A 20,597-nucleotide genomic window follows, 5' to 3' on the forward strand; every position below is an offset into this window, starting at 1 on the left:
CCCACACCTGTGATTGGCCAAGGGGCCACAGAAGTCCTGCCCCTCTCCGGAGACTGACAGATAGCCATCTGTCAATCTCTGGGGAGAGGTGGGACTAGGGTGACCGCCTTTTTAAAATGTAAAGGTGGGACACATGCCTGCTTCCCTCTCCTCTCCCCCACCACCTCCAGGGGCCACATGGCTGAAGCAGAGTGGAGTAGAGCGGGGCAGATGTAGGCTGCCTGCTGCGGACTCGAGGCTCCCCGCTCTGCTGCCCTTCCCCTAGGAGCCCCCTGCCAGCCACATGCCACCTGCCTGCTGGGCAGCAGCAGGGGGCACAACTCCATACCACTGCTGTCCCTGCTGTCCACCGCTGCCAGGTGATCACAGGGTGTGTTGCCATGGCAGCTCGGGACTCCCAGGGGAAGGCAGCAGGGTAGGGAGCCCCATGGCCACGAGGCAGTCCACATCTGCTCCCCCCCAAATCTGCGGGCGCATGTGGCCCCCATGCACCGCCAGGGGGTGCGCACAGCAGTGGGGAGCTGCCCCCCCATGCCCTGCATCTCCTGGATGAGCTGTTCATGCCTCCGTCCCACTCCACACCCCAGCCCCATGCACTGCCTTGGCTGGGCATCGCCCCCAGCCCCTGTCCCAATCCCTCCCTCACCTTGAAGCCTTGATCTGCCCCAAGCCCCCATCCCATACCCTCTTCTCTGCAAAGACATACCTACAAGAAGCTGCTCTTCAAGCTGCACAGCTGTATTCCCAGCCACATGCATGTGTGCAGGCACGCACATTCACATGGCGCCCCCTGTGCCCCACTCCCAGCAGCCCCTTGCAGACCGGAACACTGCCAGCCTGCAAGGAGAAACCTGCCATTTCTGGTGGATCCCTGCATGACACTGTGAATCCGGGACAAATGCTGTCCTGGAGTCATGCAACCTGGGTCTGGGACTTGAGATTCCCATTCCAAGGATTGTCCTGCCCAGTTATGGATGGGTGGTCACCCTAGGTGGGTCTTCTGGGGCCCTGCAGCCAATCAAGCCTGTAGGAGACCATCTATCTTTCCTTGGGAGGGGCAGGACATCTGGGGTCCCTTAGCCAGAGACACTGGGGATCCGTGACACTGCCTTGAAAATCTCCCTCTCCCTTCCCTTTTCCCCCTGTATCTTCAAGATGCCAGGGCTTCCCACCATTTTCTGTTTGCTGCTCCCCCCTCGTCATGTCCCACCCTCTGCTTGTGGGGACCAGGCTTTTTCACGGGGGACCTACCAATTTAGCAGTTTCTGCAGAAATTACAAAATCACAATTTCATTAGGTCCCTAGTAATAACTAGCAGGACTGTATTTAAAAAAATCTTACCTTTTAGCTTGTTCATCTGCATATTTAAAGGGATAGTTTGCCAGTGTTGCTTTATAACCTGTATTTTTCACCATATTATTCCATGTGACCAATCTCTGCCCTATTGCAGTTCCTCTTGGTTCAAAACCCTAAGACAGAACAGCACAGAACAGTATATTTCATTCTGTTGCTTTAACAGAAGAGTAGAATATTTGAACAGCAAATTGATGAACAGTGTTCATTATAAAGCAGTTACTCCCGACTTCTAATTTAGAGATGAATTGCTTTGTAATGGGATGGTCTGATACAATAAAGACCTGCTGGCACAAGTCTGCTTAAACAATTAGTAAATTAGCTCTTAGCACTCAGTGGGGATGCCTACACATTCATTAATACACCGTGGTTACTGCGCATTAAGTTTAATACTTAGTTAAGTACTGATTCAATGCACAGTAGCATGCACTACTGCACAGTAGCATTGGCACATGAGTTTTTAGTGACGCTTACTGTACAGTAGCCTAATAACACTGCACAGTAGCATATTAGCACGGTTTTTGCCTGGCACACTACTGCGCAGCATTCTTAAGCTACTGCCCAGTAAGCATCTGATGTAGACATGCCCAGTGTGTGAATATGCTTTTCTGTAGAATCATAAGGTTGAAAGGGACTTCATGGGTCAACTAGTCCAACCCCCTGCACATGGTCAGGATGTGCTATTCCTAAACCATCTCCTAAAGGCAAAGGCAGCGAGGGGCCTGATCCTTTCTTTCTGTGGAGCCTTCCCACCTCTCACACGGCCAGAGGATGAGCTGATAGCTGCACTGTTGCAATTTGCAACCCTGCAAACCAAACTACATCCAGATATCATTCAGTTTGCAACAATGCAAAGTTATTTAAAACTCCCCAAACTTGCTCACGTTTAATGCGTGACACCATTAAGCCATACAAATTACATTTTTGTCATGTGTCCATCATGACAACTATCACGTGTACAATCACCGTTAGCCACAAAGCTAGCCATGACTGCAGAAAAATCTTTATTTTTCTTTTCATTCTGCCTTCTAAAAGCAAGATGTGTGTTTCATTTGGGGGCATGTTGTATGTGAGAAAATACAGTATGTTTTGTCTCACACTTCTCTACCCCCAGAAGGATAATGCAAATGTTATCCTCAACCAGTCTTTAGCCATGTGAAGCATGCTTCTCCCATCTACGTTATCCTTTGCAGCCCACACCAAAGCCTTTTTATTTCTCAAAAATAAGAGAAATTTTATGCTCTTATTCTGAGTACTAAGATGCATAGCAGATTCCCTTGCACCTTCAGAAAATTGGTCTGTGAACTACATATCTCCTCCTTTATAGCAGCAGAGAGAGGAAGGGAGTACAGACAAGCCAGAAGTGAGGAACAGGGGATAATGAGGTCACTGCTGGTGACTGTCTGTGCTTGTGGCCTGCAGTGCTTTAGTGTTCCAGACACACTGCAGAAAGGGTAGGGTGGGAAGCAAGGAGTTCAGATTTTATTTTTTGTTAAGTATCACAAATCCTGTAGTTGCTCCAATCCTTTGAAAAATATGGATTGGAAATCTTGGACCTAGTTGTCCCCAAAGATGAAACATGCTTGAATGTCTGGTTTTAATTTGAACAGACCTGTATTTACCTGCTTAACGTTACTGCTAGAGACAGAATACAGTAGAATCAATTATTTCACAGTACATAAGGTGGATATTTACCTACCAGCAATGGATCAGAAAAGTCTGGAAGATCTGGAACTAATATTCCAACCAATGCACACACCACTATTAACACAGTACACATGCCTAAAACCACCACAGGCCAGTCAGCTATCAGTGCTGCATAGCTACAGGGAAAGAAAATACATCTTAGCAGGGAAAGAGTAATATAATAAACCAGGAAACAAGAAACAGAATTATTTCATACCTCACTTTATACCTTAAGTTTTGTTTAAAGTATGACACATTTCTTGCTTCATTTCAATGAGATTTAACTGGTTCACAACTGGCAAAGGTATACATCTACAGAGATCTTAACAATTGCTGTTACATTCCTCTCCAAGTAAAACTTGCATCAGATTCTTCTTAAGAAAATATATATTTTCATAAATATTTTCATCAAGATGTTTTGTAAAAATATGGATGTATTTCAAGCCTTTTTTGTCTGTTGCCAGAAGAACATTTTTTGGCGTATTTATAAATAGGCCACATATTTGGTAATGATAATTGCTACTTATTTACTAAAAACATTCTGGTAGCTTTGGATAATGCAAGAAGAACATCATTTCAAGTGAAAATGCTATGTAAGACCAAGCACTCATCATTGATTTTTACACTGTTTCCTCATCTTTAAACTTCTGGTTTGGTCAAGGTATTTTCCATGTTCTGGTTGTACATTGAAAAGTAAGTTTTTGCAACCTTTTTTACAACTGAAACTTTAAATCACTTCTAATACAATTTCAGCTTTAATGCTAAAAACTTATACTATTTATTCTGCCCTTAAGCAGTCTATTCCACACTTAAAACTGCAACTGAAGACAATTTTCAAACCCTATGTCGTAATAGTGCATAGACTTTTTTGCAAGTTCAAGGCTGAAAGCAAATTGCAAAACAATACATATATCATCATACACCATCATCATGAATTATTAAAACTTCTAGAACAACGTGGTCTCAAATTTCAGTACACATCAGTATTTTGTTACTGAAGTTTTGAGGTACAGGAGTTCCTACATGTAGAAATATTTTCTGTCTCCATAGCAGGTTTTAGTTGAATTGAAAAAATAAATAAATAAAACAAAAACAAATTCAGGTAAAAAGTTTGAAATTCACAATTTTTTACACCAGTCACTTGAAATCAAAGTCCTTACGTTCCAAGGACAACTTTTAAGAAAGGTTTTACTATCTAATCTTGCAAACAGAATAGAAAGGGCAAAGTCCTGCAAAGTTTGTAATACATTTTTACAAACAATTAGCATACAAATCATAGTATATTGACAGTAGTTACACACATGCAAATATTGATCAGGTCAATTTCTATTCCACTTTCTCCTCGATCTCAGTACAAACAAAGATGACGGTCAGTTTGTACTGCAGCTCTTTTTGTACTTACTTACTTTTATTCATCTCAAGGACTATTGTCCTTTTGGATATCAAATCAGCACAACTAGATATTTTTTTCTAGGGACCTAGTAGTCTCTAAACAGACATCTTCTGCCCTGTTACTTAAAAAAAAACCTAACTAGGTCAAAGGTCGACCTGAGTTTAACAGCCCAGTGGGCTAGTATGGTTAAGGCACACCAAATTCTGTAGTCAGCACCAGAGATTGATGTGGCTTGCATTATATTTAGCTGCCTTTGGCTCTACTACCCCAGTGACCAAGGTAAGTATTTACAGCTAGGCTGCCCAGGGCCAGCATTTGACATAAGCCCAGAGCAAGGCTTGAACTCATAGCTCTGCAGTATCAGCAGGAAACTTTAACCACTCTGCCACAACACCACTGAAACAAGATCTAATATGTATTTCCAGCACTCCTTATGATCCAAAATCAGTAAACTGCTACTCTGACAGCTGTGGGCCATTTTTCTAGCATGAACCAACAATATCCAAAGATGGTACTGCTGGCTGCCCAGAGAGGACTCTGAGATAAACACTGACCAGAAGGCCAACATTGACACTGCATGTTGGCCTAGTGGCCTGAGTTCAGGCTTGGAGCCTAGAAAGCCCAAATACTATGCTGGCCACGTGCCAGTTTCTCCAAAGATAAATGTGGTCCAATTCTTGCCAATATCCCATAGAGATTATGAACCTTAATTAGTGCAAATTTGTAAAGCAGTTTGTCATGCTATTTGTCATTAAAACTAATCATAAACAGGCAGCCTGCGCAAATGAGCAGTTATACAAAGTTTTGGGGAAAGGAAGTAGATGACCTAAGCAAATGTTTCCATTTATAGAAATCAATGTTTCTATAAACACCAAGTTCTAGACTGACTACTACAATGGTTGTAGACATAATGTTTGCTTTGAAGACATAAAAGTATTTTTGCTTGTTTGATCTATTAAAGGAATTATTCCTTTCCTCTTTTGTCTGTGTGATTCCATTCTCTGCTGAACAGCCCTCTCTTATCTTGGTTAAGCTGAAGTTTTCAGTCACTGACATTAAAGGAAGTTGTGGCCTGCTTGACCAATTTAAAAACACAAATAAGCTACATATAGGAAACATAACCAAGTATTTACCTGTGTACATTTTCCTGTTTTGTATGTCACAGATTGGAAAATCAGATCAGCAACAATCACTTCAGCCAGAACAACAAAATAAAATAATAGTATCATACTTGACAGCAATATTATCTATCTACACATGCGTGCGCGCGCGCGCACACACACACACACCCCCCCCACTATAATTCAGAACCAACAATGGTTTTATATATAAAAATCATTTTTGGTTTTGAATTTTCAATTTTCTGATACTGTTTTTGCTAACTAACTTGTTATGTGCCATTTAGGGGCTGGAACATGCAAACATGATTTTCCCAGAACATTAAAAATGTAAAGAAGGCACAAATAGATCAGCCATAATTTTAAACAGTTCCTGACAAATCTGGAAATATTATTCCCCTTCTAGTGAACATAGGTTTTTGAGTTACAGTAATTAATTTCTCCTTTGTTCAGTTCAATCTTTGAGAACATACTTCTGGACCCAAACCCGAAGACCAATTAAGTGTTTTCTAAAATCAATTCATATTCAAGTAAACACTTGTTTAAATAAGTGTTAAAGCAAAATGCATGATTACTTCTCCCTTGAATTGGGGCTAAGTTTCCTCATTTAAACCATATGGTTAAGCTCAATAACACATTGGTGCAGCTAGCTAGTCAGGCAGTGGACTGGGCTGGTAGCCCTCCACTATTTATGGCATTCAGTATTTTTTCATCAAGTTGTAGTCCCTACTAACCATAAAAACAGATTTCAAGAAGTTATGTATTTAGGTTAAATCAACTATAATCAGTTTGGTCTATAGAACACTAATATTTTTAAGCTGCTTTATGATGGGAGCTAAGTGTTCTTACCTGTGATTCTTTTCTTCCATCCCTGAATTTCTAATGAGCTGTAAAATTATGTTTGCCTGCTTTAGGCAATAAAAATTCTTAGAAGTTTCCCTTTACGAATCAACATTATATATACAAAGTGTAAAAACCTGTTCATCACACTTAGGTTTCACATTAAAAGATATATACATCCTTTCAAAAGGTCTGATTTGTGTTTATTAGAAGGCCTTCCATTGTTTCAAGAACAATGATAATGTTTGATTGAATTAATCAGCTCCATATTCAGTTAATAGATCTCTTATTTACTGAAAGCAATTCCTCCAGATGGATTGCTCCTTCACCATATATTCATTGAAAAGATCTCCTTTTATTACTTCAAATGCATACGTAATTCTGATAAACCATTCTGCTCTCTCCTCCTAAACGGTACAATCTCACTAATCTTCAGATTATGTAAAGGTCATATCTATGCTTATTTCTGTTTAGGGGTAGAGAAGGTAATTACAAGAACAAACTCTCAACTTTTCTTTAGTTAGACTATAAAAATTATTGGTGTTGCAATAAGGAGCCCTCTGAGGGAGCATTTTGAAACAGCATGGCAGTAACTGATGGATTCACACTAAATGCAGTTAATGTACAGACATACACAGAGAGAAAGGCCACCAATTTAGTTGTAAATAAATAAAATATTAGTCTCACCATGACACCCAGTAGCTATTTGAATAGGCTTAATTTTCCAATTTATGGTAGAAGAAAATCTATTCTCATAAAAAAATACCTGATTTTGCAATGCATTAATACCTGCATATAGGAAACCACTGGGTTCTCAATATACATGATTTTAGCTTTGCTTTGTTTTCCTTTTTTGTTGGTCAGCAATGACATATGAAAGAACATACACAAGATATATAAATGATTGTGTTGTACCTTACCTTTTTGGTAACTTGAATGGTCTGACTGGTCTGCAAAAAAAAAAAAGAATGATTGAAGGCAGATGCAATACACAAATGTACACTAATATTTTTCCTCCAATATTTAATGCTGTTCTGAATTGAAAAATAGATAGAATAAAAGCAGAGAACTAAGAATACAAGTTATTTGTAAAATCATACCATCATGTTCAGCATCTTTGTAAAACACAACTACATCAAACAATTATCACAATTATGAAAACTTGCATAGACTAGAAAATTCTAGTTAAAATACGACAGTACAAGCTTTTCAGGAGCAAAAAGTATAACATAACTTGTTCTGAGGATGAATGCTAAAAAAAATTCTCGGATTTTCAAAGACAAGCTACCAACAAACATAAATGTTAGTGATAGTAATTGGGACAACAGCTACAGTTTAGTGGTAAAAACAGGAGATCTCTACCTTTTAAAATCACTATTCATACACTTTTGTTTAAACAACACTGTGGAATTCTTTTCCTAAATGGTACAATCTCACTCATCTTCAGATTATGCAAAGGCCATATCTATGCTTATTTGTTTTTAGGGGTAGAGAAGGTAATTGCAAGAACATAGCAGAATGCATTTAAGATTGGCATATGCTATGCTGTAACTATCCAAAAAACAGAAGACCAAAAAGTAACCAAAATGAAGCATATCTTAATTGATAATTTCTCTTGTAGTTGCTTCATGACTAGAAATCTCACTCTCAGTTATTTTGAATAGATACAGAAAACAGGTACAAGCATACTGGTTGCTGTATCTGCTCTTCTAAATGGGCAATTACCTTAGCTACTGAAGTACTTAATTTCAGTAGACTGCATATTTAAAAAGTTGTAATTAAGATGATCCAAAAGCAGCCTCATCAGGCAGCCATAGATTCCTTTAAAGATTACATATACATGGAATGACACATATTCTGAAGCTGTAACTAAGGGCACCTACACTTGTGTAGCAAGGCTGTTCTGACGTGCCGGAATTACAGCACATTGGAGCAGATTCAATTAATTGACTAATTGATTAATTAACCCTACAGGCCCAATTAATTGAGTCTGCTGGAACGTGGCAATTACCACAACCCAGCAGACTCCAGCATCACGTGTATCAGCATCCCTGCACTGAAAAATGGTGGCGGGGGTGCTTTAACTAGTGCCCGTTCAACAAGCTTTAGTTAAAGTGCCCCTGCCACCATTTTTCAGCACAGGGACGCTGATACATGTGACACTCCAGGTACTTTAATTAGAGCGGCTCTCGGAGCCACTCTAATTTAAGCACCCCCCAACTCCCAGAGCACATCTATAAATGCCTTAAAACCATAGCTTCAGGTAAAACATAGACTTGTTAATTTTCATGGCCAGTTCCATATTTCTGCAGCTAGAAAACACTCAACTGAGACACATTTTTGCTGTGCAGCAGTGGTTCTGTTTTTATAGCATTGCATTCTAAGGTCTCTGAAGGAGTAGGGGTTTCTTCATTCCCATACCATGGGATTAACAAATGAGGCTGTCAGGGATTTCTACAGAAGCTAACTATACAAATCAATTAACCTCTTAAGGCAAATTATACTGTTCCTTGAAGATTGTGGTTCACTCAAACTTGGGTAAAACCTAGCTTTGGAATATCCTGGCTTCAACTCAAACTTTAGTGGGGGACCCCCACAGGAAGAAACTGCAGTCTCAGGAGGCCCGTCAGCCAGAACCTCAGATAAGAGATGGGGAACTCTGCCGAATGAAAGCTCCCAGCATGAATGTAGGATAAGGAGTCCTGCCTGCTCCAACCATAGTCCTGAACTGGGGGAACCCTGACAGCAGATGCAGTAACCCTAGACAGGGGAGTTCTGTCTGCCTCAACCCGAACTCTAGGCATGGAGAGGTTGCCAACAGTAACCTTGACCTAGGGGCAGTGACCAACAGTAACCTTAACCTGCTGCCCCATGCCTAAATTATTCCCCTAGGGCAGAGAGCTCTGTCAGCCAGAACCCTAATCTCAGCCTAATGCTAAAGGGACCTACTGGCCTCAATCCTAACTTTCTGACAAGGACACTGCCTAGAGGACACTGCCTATGACAAAGACACTGCCACAGAGACACTCATGGCCAACCCTAGAGTGGGGGTGGCAGGGGCTGCCACCCATAATGCTAAACCTACAGGCCTAACACTAACCCTAAGCCTAGGATGAAAAACCCTGCTGGCCCTATACATCCCTTAAGACATCCTTCACAGCCTCCATGCCCGTCTAGCAGTGATGTCCTGCTGACTTTCCCTATGCTCCTCTAAAATCACTGAAGTCTCCATTCCTTTAACTTGTTCTCTATCCCTGTGCTACTAACCTAGCTACTCTACAGTTAACTAGTCTTCCAGCCACTTCTTTGTCTCTGTATTATGATTGATACACTTCACACTTGCACTATGTAGCATGTGCCCACACGGTTTTATTGTGGGTGGTGTGAATCATTTTGCCAATGGGCAGGCTGCCAGTGAGGTGGTATGGTCTCAGACCATTCCCAATGAAACATTAAGTCTTGGTTTTGGTCAGTTTAATGTCATGACCCTCTTGGGAACTTTAACAATCTTTAAATTTGCCAATTTGTATCGATCTGGAGACTAGGTGGGAGTTAGTCATTGAAGCACATCCTCTGGGCTACTTCTGCATAGGTATATTTCAGGGGTGGGCAATTATGTCGGGTGGAGGGCCGCTTACTGAGTTTTGGCAAGCCATCAAGGGCTGCATGACAGGCAGCCAGGGGCAGATAAATATTAATTTTCTAAATTTTTAGGGGCCCCACAGGCCGGATAGAATGGCCTGGTGGGCCGCATCCAGCCCGCGGTCCGCATTTTGCCCACCCCTGGTATATATGCATGCTGTAACTGAGGGACTCTCGCTGTTTCAAATGGAAGCATGCAGTGGAATTAGGAATAGAATGAGTTTATTGGGCTTAAGCATCTAGCTACCCTCCCTAGGTTTAAGATTGGGCCTGGCACGGTTATCCACTCTATGTTTAGGGATTAGGTTGGCAGTGCTTCCTGGGATCTAGCCCTTGCAGCCTATATGGTAATCTCCTTTGGGCAGTTGGTGGATCTTCACTTTCTCTGTAAAGCATTAGGCTCACTGATAAGCCTATATATTAATTTTGAAAAATAATTAGAAAGTGTATAGATTTTTCATTTCAGATCTCTCAGTTTCCAATCACTTATATAGGTAAAAGTGTAGTGTCTGTACCTGGCCTGAGTGGACAGTCTGGTGAAAAACAGTTGTTACCCCAGCCAAACTACACCAGCCTCTGCTGCGTGCTATTGTTCAAATTTGCACTGGAAAATGTTTTCCTTAATTCAGCTTTACTGAGCACTTCCATTCTAAATTTATAAAGAGGAGTCCTTTGTACAAATATTTTTTTCTTCGACAAAAACTATCTTTTTTATATAGGTTTTTTTTTAAGTAACTTCAAGATCTTTTTGAAAAACAAGCAAGAAACCAAAAGTAAATCTGCATTTCCCTTCTGGTTTCCTCCACCTGCAAAGTTTATTGAGTGCTGAACAAATGATGATGATTAAGTTCTTCAAAGTTTAGGAAGGTCAAAGGTCAGCCCTGCTATCAAATTGTTTTGTTTCAAAAAAGCATGCATAAAAAAAAAGAATTCTGTGCACACCAAAATAAATTCCAGCAGTGTAACCAATACCTTGCAGCTGTTATGATGACTTTATTATACCGGTCAGCAGGAAAAGTTAACCCTGCAAACTATACCAAAAAATTCTTTAGCTATGCCCTAAACTACAGAACTGCATGGCAAAAAATCTCCAGCCCTTTTCTGCAGAATTAATTAATGCAGATGGGTGTAGTTTCTTAAATATTATTCATTAGTTTAGTAGCCTTATATAATTCCACTAAACTCTGAATGGTTTGGTAAAGAAAATAATTTCTCCTCAATTCATGTGAAAAATTAATTGTAACTTTTGTAATATTTTCAGTCAACATACCAATTTAACATACCTAAATTAGTCACATAATGAAGCCTAGAAGTTTAAATTCACCTCAAAACCAGAATATCTCTGTGCTTAGTGTTATGAGATTCATACTGAAGTGGTATGGTTCACATTTTGGATGGGACAATGAAGGACAATTACTACATCTCTTCCAGATGCTGATAAAACTCTAGGGACTGAAAAGGGGAAAAGGGAAGGGAACCATACTAAACCATTTATTGTGAGCACCTTCTTTCTGGTGGCTGGAGTCTCTTTACCTTACTCTATCCTTCCCTACTGGGTCACTGAAAAAAAACAGTACCATATCATTAGAAGTTGTGTGATAATGCTAAGAGGTTGGACAAAAATGTCACAAGTTTCTCAACACTGAGCTCTATTAAACTGTGGAATACGGAACATAATGGAAACCACATTGATGATTATTAACAAAGCACATCACCATCGTTTTAAGTTTTCTACACATCTAGCAAAGAACACCACATTAACTCTCATTAAAATGTTATTTTCACAACTATTGTAGTAAAATGTTTAGTTACTTTAAATGGCAAAAGGCACAGCAGTCTGCACATTCTGTCTTCAAAACTCTGTAATGGAGCCAGAGTCTGTTCTCACTTATAATAACGCATTCCTATGGAAATCAATCAGTTTGCATGACTATAAGAAAGGGGAGACAAAGTTTAATGTTCAAATGAACATTTAAGTATTTGGATAACAAAAATATTATTTATTCCAGTTCTGTAACTTTCACCTGGACATGACCTTGTATAAAAAATGCTACACTAGTGTAAACTTCAATATGGAACTGTACTGATTAAATTTAATGCTTAATAATAAAAGCGGAGATTTATAAAATAATAATAGTTTGGAGTTTTAGCAATATATTTGATTTACTGATTTAATGTGCATTAGAGGAAAACAATTTGCAAGAAACCAGAACATCAGATGATACGTGAAGCTTTTTTAGAATTCTTCCCACAATGTCTGGGCTGTGAAAAAGTGTCAATAAGGAAACTGCTTTTTAATCCCATATCTAGAAACAGTCCTATTATATCAATTAACAGATTCTGAAGGTAGAAAAATCTCTGCCAAAGGCAACTTTGGAATAAACAACCTAAAAAGTTAGGTCCAGATTTTTTTAAAAGCTGTTTTTTTAAATATTTAATAACATACTCACATTTAAAAATACTTTATCTGTGTAAACAATGCAAGTTGTTTTTAAATATACATTAGCCTGGTTAATAATGACCCTGTGATGGGCAACCATCTTTTAACAGGTTTTTAAGTGTGACTTGCCCTGTTTACATTGATGGGAAGCCCTTTTTAAAAACCATAATGATTAAAAGTTGTTAGCTAAACAGTTTAAAAGCACAGCCTAATATAAGCAAAGGGAAGCGATTCTTTCTAAAATGTTATTTTAAAGTCTTAACAACCAGGGTGTCTCAAGATCCTTTGAGGATATATGAGGAGATAAGCAAGGTGTAGGACAGGGATGTGCAAAATATGGCCCATGGGCTAGATCCGGTCCACCAAAGGGATTCCATCTGACCCGTGGTGTGTCCCTCAGCCTGGCCTGGCCCAGGCCACGGTGCATGTTGCCAGTCCCACCACCCCCAGGTGTGAGGTAGGGCAGAACAGTAGGACTGTTTCCTGGTAGCCCCCACAGTGGCAACTTACTCTGTCTAGCTGCCATTGCCAGTATCTCCACTGCCAGACCTGGACCTCTTGCCTGGGCACTAGGGCTGTGCAAAGTTGCTGATTTGATTCAGCGGAGATTCAGCCCAATTCAGTGGCCGAAACGCCGAATCTGAATCGAGTTAGGAGACCCTTTAGTTTCTCCGAATTGAATCAGAACCCTCTGAATCGGTTCAGAGAGATTCAAAAAAAATTCAACAATTTGGACACAGACACAGCTTTAAATGTTTTTTCTATGTACCTCAAGGTACCAGGTGGGTCATGAATGCTGAGATGCTGGGACAGATGGAGCGTCCCATAGGAATGCTGGGGGGGGGGCAGTGCACTCAACAGCAGACCCGGATGTGGACCAGAAGCACTTCCAGTCCACTTCTGAGTCCGCTGGGGAGTGCGTGGGGAGCCCCCCCCCCCCACTGCCCTGGCTCAGCAACTGGTGCTTCCTGGGTCTGGGGGGGCACCCAGGGTCCTTCCGCAGCTGATCGCCAAGTTGGGGGCACACAGGGGGCCCCCAGAGTGCTCCCTGGCAGACCCGGAAGTGGACCAGAAGTATTTCTGCCCTCCTGCCATCCTGTGGGACGTTCCATCCACCCCACCACTGCAGCATTCACGAGCTGCGCCTGGTACCATGAGGTATGCAGAAAAAACATCTAAAGCCGCATCTATGGCCAAATTGCTGATTTTCTGAATCAGCATTGAATTTTCAGCTTTGGATTCAGCTGAATTGAATCAGGACAGTGATCTGAATCAACGAATCAAATCACTGTCCCTGATTCACATTACACATGCCTACTGGGCACCCTGGCCCATCTGACCTGTGCTCATTGGGGGTGATGGATGGAGCAGGCGGGCAGGCAGGACTAGCCCAGGACACCTGCAGGCAGGGTGTGCTCGGCCAGGCAGATGGGATGGGATTGCGGGAGGGCAGGAGTAGCATCTGGGAGCAGGACAGTTGGATGGGGGCTGGAGCTAGGGCCAGGATCATGGGACAGTGACAGAGCAGGGCTGGGGTCTGGGGCAGAGCTGTAATCCGCTCCCCACATGATGGGTGCCAGTTCTGTGGGCAGGGACATATGGGGAGTGAATCGCAGCTTGGCCCTGGACCCCAGCCCCATGTGGTCACTGCCCTACGATCCTGGCCCCAACCCAGCCCACCTGTACCATTCCCAAATGCTGCTCCCCACCTGCCCATAGCCCTATCCCATCCACCTGGCTGAGAGCACCCCCTCTTGTGGGGGTCCTGGGGTTGGTCTCCATGGAGACCCCATCCACCTACCCACTCCAATGGGTGCCCTCCACAGTGGGTGTGGAGTGGATGGGCCCTGGGCTGGATAGGATCAATTCCTCCCCTCCCCATTACTACTCCCTCCCCCCACCACCATGCTGGGTCAGCACCCACTTCCTCCCCACAGCAGCTCACCAAAACTTCTTCAGTGCCCTTTGAGTCCAAATACTTGCCCACCCTTGTTGTAGGGAGATAAGCACATAAGCCCAGGCTCATCCCATCACTGCCCAGCTCCTCTGCAAGGAGTAAGCACTATAATAAATACATTTGTTTTTAAAATGGAGTGCTTCTCAATACATACAAATTATAGAAGTGTGCCTTGAATCTAACAAGGGGTGCCTCAAGTCTAAAAAGGTTGATAACCACTGGTTTAGATACTCAGCACCAGAGATCCTGTTTTTTTCTGATTTAAAAAAATCCCCAATTTGTGGTTAAAAATAAAGTAACCCAATACCCACATTTTTCAGTGATTAAAATGAAACACCACTATATATACATCTCTATAAAAGTGGTGTTCCATTTTAATAACAGAAAAATGTAGACTTTGGGTTACTTTTTTAAAACCACAAATTGGGGTTTGTTTTTTTTTAATCAGAGAAAACCAGGATCCCTACTCATCACACAGAAATGGGCAGGTCTTCTTCTAAGTTGTTTACTTCAGTGTTACCTTGCAATAGTTAATTACAGAAACTGATTGTGCACTCATATTCCTTTAACTGATCTTTGCACTGTCAACATAAATTTAATTTGCAATCAAGCTTCCTTGTTATTTATTATGATTAGGCCTCTCTAAAGGCCTTTGATCATCTTATGATTAATTCTGACACATCATTCTTCAGGTCATTATTAATGGACCTTGTGGCACCCCACAGTCACTTTTTCACCATGACAAAGCTTGAACCAATCCAACTCTTTTTTTCCCCCTAAGGCCCCTGGCACACTCATTTAAGGCACCATAGGATCTAATCTCTGATCCAACAATTAAGCCTCCAGCCATGCCACATGTACATGGCACAATTTTGGGATCAGGGATCAGATCTAAATTGTGCCCTTTTTACTTGTTAGTGTTGGGGGAACCCAGGCTCGCCCTACACTGGCACGTTGCTTGCTGGGTGCTTGCAGTTTTGGGGCAGGGACTAACAATCAGTTGATTGTCAGCTCTGGCTCTGGGACCGCACCAGGCTATTAAACTGGCCCTAGTGCAGCTCTGGCCCTGCCACACATTCAATTTAGGGTTCCATACAAACTAGCCATGATAATATTCTAAATATAATGTCTAACAGGGGTGCTTAAACCCTAGTTTCCAGGCCAGATGTAGCCCTCAGTGGTGGATATTCTGGCCTGCAGGGCTCTCCACGTGTATGTGGGAAGCCCTGCAGGTCATGACCCTATATCAGGCAAGCAGGGCAGTGAGTGGTTTGATCCTGGCATGTGGGGCCCAGGTGGATGTAGTGTGGGCTTCAGGGCCCCAATTCTAGGGTGAGGGACCCTGGAGCCCTGATCCCAATATGTGGGGCTATGCGGGGGTAGCGAAGGTCCCAGGGCCCCAATCCTGTGGGGGACCTGGTGGGAGCAGTGCAGGACCTTGATCCTGGTATGTGGGGCCAGGTAGAGGGAATATGGGGCCCTGGGGTCTAATCCTGGTGCACAGGGTCAGATCCAGCTTGCAGACTGGCCCTGTACCATTCACCTGACCTGTGGGACCCAAATACTGAGCGCAACTGATGTAGAACATTTTCATGGCTGGTATGCCATTTTAAGGCACCTTAAATTGGATGCATGTGTGTATAGCACTCCTGTCATTTATGCTCTAATGAACATATTAATCACTTCATAAATATTATGTGTAGAGGAGATCTTAGCCAGTTTTTGAGCCATGACACCACTCTGCCTCCCTATGACTGCTTATGATCCTTCAAAAGATGTTAAAGCATCACTACTTTATGATTCATCCATAGAAGCCACAAATTAATACAGGAAATTGGCCTCAGTCTATTCTTGGCATAACTTATAGGTAGTGGGACAAGACATACATTTGGCGCAGTCTGTTATGTGTCTGTACAGAATGTAGTATAATGGGAGTTTGGCTTACAAGTGAAGCACATCGATACTGGTGCAATACAAATAACAAGACCAGCATAAAGAATTTGGGGCAATCAGAAGCTGTCCATTAATACCAGCCATTCTTCAGAAACTTAAGCATAATCAAAGAAGTTCAGCAGATGGTATTACTCCCAAAATAATTTTAGCTAACAAAGAAATATCAAGAGCTTTTTTGTTCCCAGAACACATAATTACAGAGGAAGAATTATTTAAACTGTTCTTCAAAATGTAAAGAGTACATAAATGTCTACTTAGGATCCCATATTTCTCCCCTAATTAAAATATCTTAACTGTCTCCCAAATATTTCCAGATTTGTCCTGAACACAATTGTGAAACAAGGGAATATTATTTCTATTTTACAGGAAAGGAACTGAGGCAGTAATAGGCAAAAATGACTCACTGCAATTCATACAGGAAAAACTGTGACAGAATTGGGATTTGAATCTCCTTTTTCTTTCTACCATGAACTTTGAATTCATCTTTATGCAGGCTTGAGGTTTGGCAACAAGCTATAGGATCCTAGGCATCCCATCACTTGAGATGCTTAAAATGACCTGTACTCCCTCCCACTACAGATTCCCAACTCCTCTGCAGTGAGGGAAGCACAGACACAGCCAAGCTGCAGGCTCCGGTGTGAAGGGAAGTGCTGTAAAGGGGATGAGCAGCACAGTGCCACTCCATCCTAGATCAGAGCTCTGGGAACTGGATTGGACTTCTTCATGGGCTGCAGGCTGCCAGCCCCTGGGTTAGACCATGGTTCTAAACCAATGAGCAGGTCATCCACAGATTGCAAAAGTTTACCCCTCTTTTCAGTAACATTTTCCAGAGAAGACTTCATGATGGTCACATGAAATTTTGAGTACTGACTATAGTTCTCTGATCCACAAAGACTGAGAACTACTGGGTAGACTAAAGGCTTCCAATGCATGGAAAATAGATAGCTGAGTCATCACATGTTTGATTGTTTTAATTCAGCTACTAAAAGTTGAAAACACCTTAAATACTTTCTTCATATTTACTAATCCAAGTAACCATTGCTGCACTTGCCAACAGAATGATCACCTATAAAATGGGAGATATTCCACCTGATAAACAGCAAAGAGCCATGTATGATAATATGAGAGCCACATAATAAAATATGATATTAAATAATAACATGATAGTATGAGAGCCACATAATAAAATGATGTTAACAATATGAGAGAGTTTAAGGAATGAAAAAATGTAATAGTCTGGCTCCAACTCCAGCTTCTGTGATTAAGAATAAAAACTAATGATATTTTCTTGAATCACTCCCCATTAATTTCCACATCCAGCTATACTGAAAAACAGTGACTTTTTTAGACAGAGGTCATGATGGAGATGAAGATCATGCATCATATCAGTAAAATTACAGATTTTGATTGTGAAATCTGTATTCTTCAGGTAAGGACTATGTCCTCTGTTCAGCAAGCACTGTTTGCAAAAAAAAAAGGAAAAGGATTCCAGTAAAATATGCTTTACTTACTTTTTCTGAAGTACACTTTGTCACAACCCAAGGGTATGATTTTTGTTTTGTGTGCTTCGGCACTGCTAAATTGTTCCTGCCAAATTGCAGCTTCTTTGCACGGTGGAGTTTTCCGCTGCAGAGGAGAACCCCGGGTGCAAAAGAATTCCCGCCACTAGTAGCTTTCTTTGCAGGGTGCATTTCTTCTTTGCAGCACAGAAATGCACTTTGCAAGGACTTCCCGCCATTCGTATTCAAATTCGTGCCCCACTATTGAATAGTTCTAAATTATTCCTATGTGGCGGCTAGTGATTGGCTTGCTAGCCATATAAAAAGCTTGAGTGGTTTCCGCCCAAGTTGGAGGACTCCACGAACACCAGGAGGAGGAGACTTCACGCTGTGTGAAGATCTCTAAGCGCTGCGGATCCTTACAGACCCAACGTATTTCAAGCAGGCAACAGGGGTCTGATCAGCCTCTAGCCTCTCCCCATCACCGAGTGCAATCCTCGACGTATCCCTCTTCCCTGCGCGCAAAAAGGATCCACGAAGCCTAGCAAACTTCGTGTAAGTCTATTCAGAGCTCTTTGTTTCGCATACTTTCTTCGGTTGGCGCAACAGGCTCGCGGTTTAGAGCCTCCAACCGGATGGGCTAGAAGAGTGTTCACTCTAGTCCGCCTCTCTTCTTTTCTATCTGTAACCGCAACTCAAGCAAGTTTTCCTGCCTGCACCGCGACCATCTTCGGTGTAAGTAAAATAATCTTAAATCAACCACTACGCGTCCGTGACTAATTCTAGCTCGCCCCCGGTCTCCTCCGGCCCCGCGTGACCGGGCTGCTGGCCACAGCCCGCGTGCGCAAAGATGGGCCCGGCTCGCCCCTGGCCCGCGCACACTTTTCTGAGAGTAAAAAAAAAACAACTAAATTACAATAAAATACTGTATATATTGGAAAGTTTATCAACAGAAAGACTCCTCAATTCAAGATTATGGAATGTTTAACACTGACAATTTATTTTGCCAAAGGGAAGCTTTCTCCTTTGTTGGTAGATCTGGTTACAGTAATAAAACCTAACTTTCTATCATCCGCCATGCTCAGAGATAGGCAAAATCCCTTCAAGATAGAACTAGACATACTTCATATTGTACATCTTCCATTAGGACATGCAATACAAACCCAATCCCTGCATGGAAAACAATCATATTGTCAGCATACTATTGACCCACAGAACAACTTCAATTGCTTTTAAATATCATGCTTGGTATTTTATAATTAACTAGATATGATGCCTCTTTTAGATTAACAGTCTTACCAACCACTCAGCCAACAAATCCAGATGATTAGAATCACCTTGGCATAAAAATCTATTTTCTGACTAATTTTCTAATGCACTGTATTACATTTTTTCTTAAAGCTAATCTCATAATGACTCTAGAAACAATTAAAACCTGTAGTATTAGACACTTGATCTGTATTTAACTTTGCTTATTCAGCCCTACAAATTCTCAAGGCTCCTCAGTCAACACACCATCAAATACTACACCAATTTTGATTATGCTCTGAAGATACAGAAAAACTTTTCATTGGTGCAAATGTGAAGTTTCAAGTAGTCACCCTGAACACTTTTATTCCTTTTGAACTGTTAGGATGATATAGGTTTTAAAACAATACTAACTATAGGCTTATCTTATCACAGTATAAGGTTGTGATCTTGCAAAGACTTAAGCATAGGAAGTAATTCAGTGGGACAATAATTACACAGATAAAATTAAGCATAAATGCAAGTCTTTGTAGTACTGGGACCAATACATCACCTGATAACCACTGAATTAGTCAAGTCATATATTTTTTACACTTGCAATGGCCAGACTTGTTAGGGTATCTGTCCATTTCTACTGTTTCTCTCTTCATTTTTCCAGCTCCAACATAGGAAACAAACTTGTACCACATGCACGGGTGGCCTCCACTGCACTTTCATAGGATCATAGGAAAGTAGGGTTGGAAGGCACTTCACAAGGTCATCTAATCCAGCCCCCTATAACTGCATCATGCTGGTGCTGTGGGCTGTGCTGCCCCACCCCTTGGAGTGGAAGCAGGAAATGAAAGCTGAGGAAAGGAGGGAAAGCCCAGAGATCCCTGCTACAGCAGCGGCTGGAGTGATACAGGAAGCTGCAGTCAGGTAGGAACCCAGAAGCCACATATTAATCCAGGGGTGGGCAAAATACAGCCCATAGGCAGGTGCCTGCCAATTGATTGAATCCATTCTGTGGCTGCCCCCACAGGGCTCCACATGGGTCTGAGCCCTGCCTGCTCCCACCCAGGGCAGCCCATGCCACTCTCCCACCTGTGCCCTATGGCCCCAGCCCCAGCCCACACACAGCTTCCCAGCAGGGCTGCTCCCGATGCGGCTGCAACCAGCCTGATGCTGTTCAGCTCTCCCCACTCCAGCTGCTCCTCCTCGTCTTCCAGCTCCTAAGTGCGCCATTCCAGGTGGCAGGAAGCTGCAGCTGGGTGACTCCAGCCCCAGCCCACGGGGCTCCAACTCCCATCCCCCTTCCAGCCACACCACTGCCTGAAGATGGCTGTTCAATGCACTGGGCAGGCACAGTGGATGGAAGGTAGCTTGGAGCTGGAGCCCCATGTGCTGGAGCAGAAGTTGCCTGCCTGCAGCTGCCCCCTTGCCTGAAGCAGCTTAGCAAGGGCATGAAGAGGAGGTGGAGCTGCTGGAG

The 20,597-nt window shown here is 42.2% G+C and overlaps 1 protein-coding gene across 4 annotated transcripts in view; it reads right to left on the minus strand.

Annotated features, from left to right (window-relative positions):
- The window catches only part of DISP1 (dispatched RND transporter family member 1), a 160,691-nt gene that overhangs the window by 15,819 nt on the left and 124,275 nt on the right, over positions 1 to 20,597 (minus strand). For all 4 annotated transcript variants that reach the window (XM_019483138.2, XM_019483137.2, XM_014598162.3 and 1 more), the window contains 3 exons: positions 7,311 to 7,340; positions 3,053 to 3,176; positions 1,342 to 1,469 (listed from right to left, as the gene is read on the minus strand). In XM_019483138.2, coding sequence (XP_019338683.1) covers positions 1,342 to 1,469; positions 3,053 to 3,176; positions 7,311 to 7,340 — 282 coding nt within the window. The remainder of the gene's footprint in view (positions 1 to 1,341; positions 1,470 to 3,052; positions 3,177 to 7,310; positions 7,341 to 20,597) is intronic.

This window comes from Alligator mississippiensis, chromosome 1 (assembly GCF_030867095.1).
Source record: "Alligator mississippiensis isolate rAllMis1 chromosome 1, rAllMis1, whole genome shotgun sequence".
NCBI lineage: Eukaryota > Metazoa > Chordata > Crocodylia > Alligatoridae > Alligator > Alligator mississippiensis.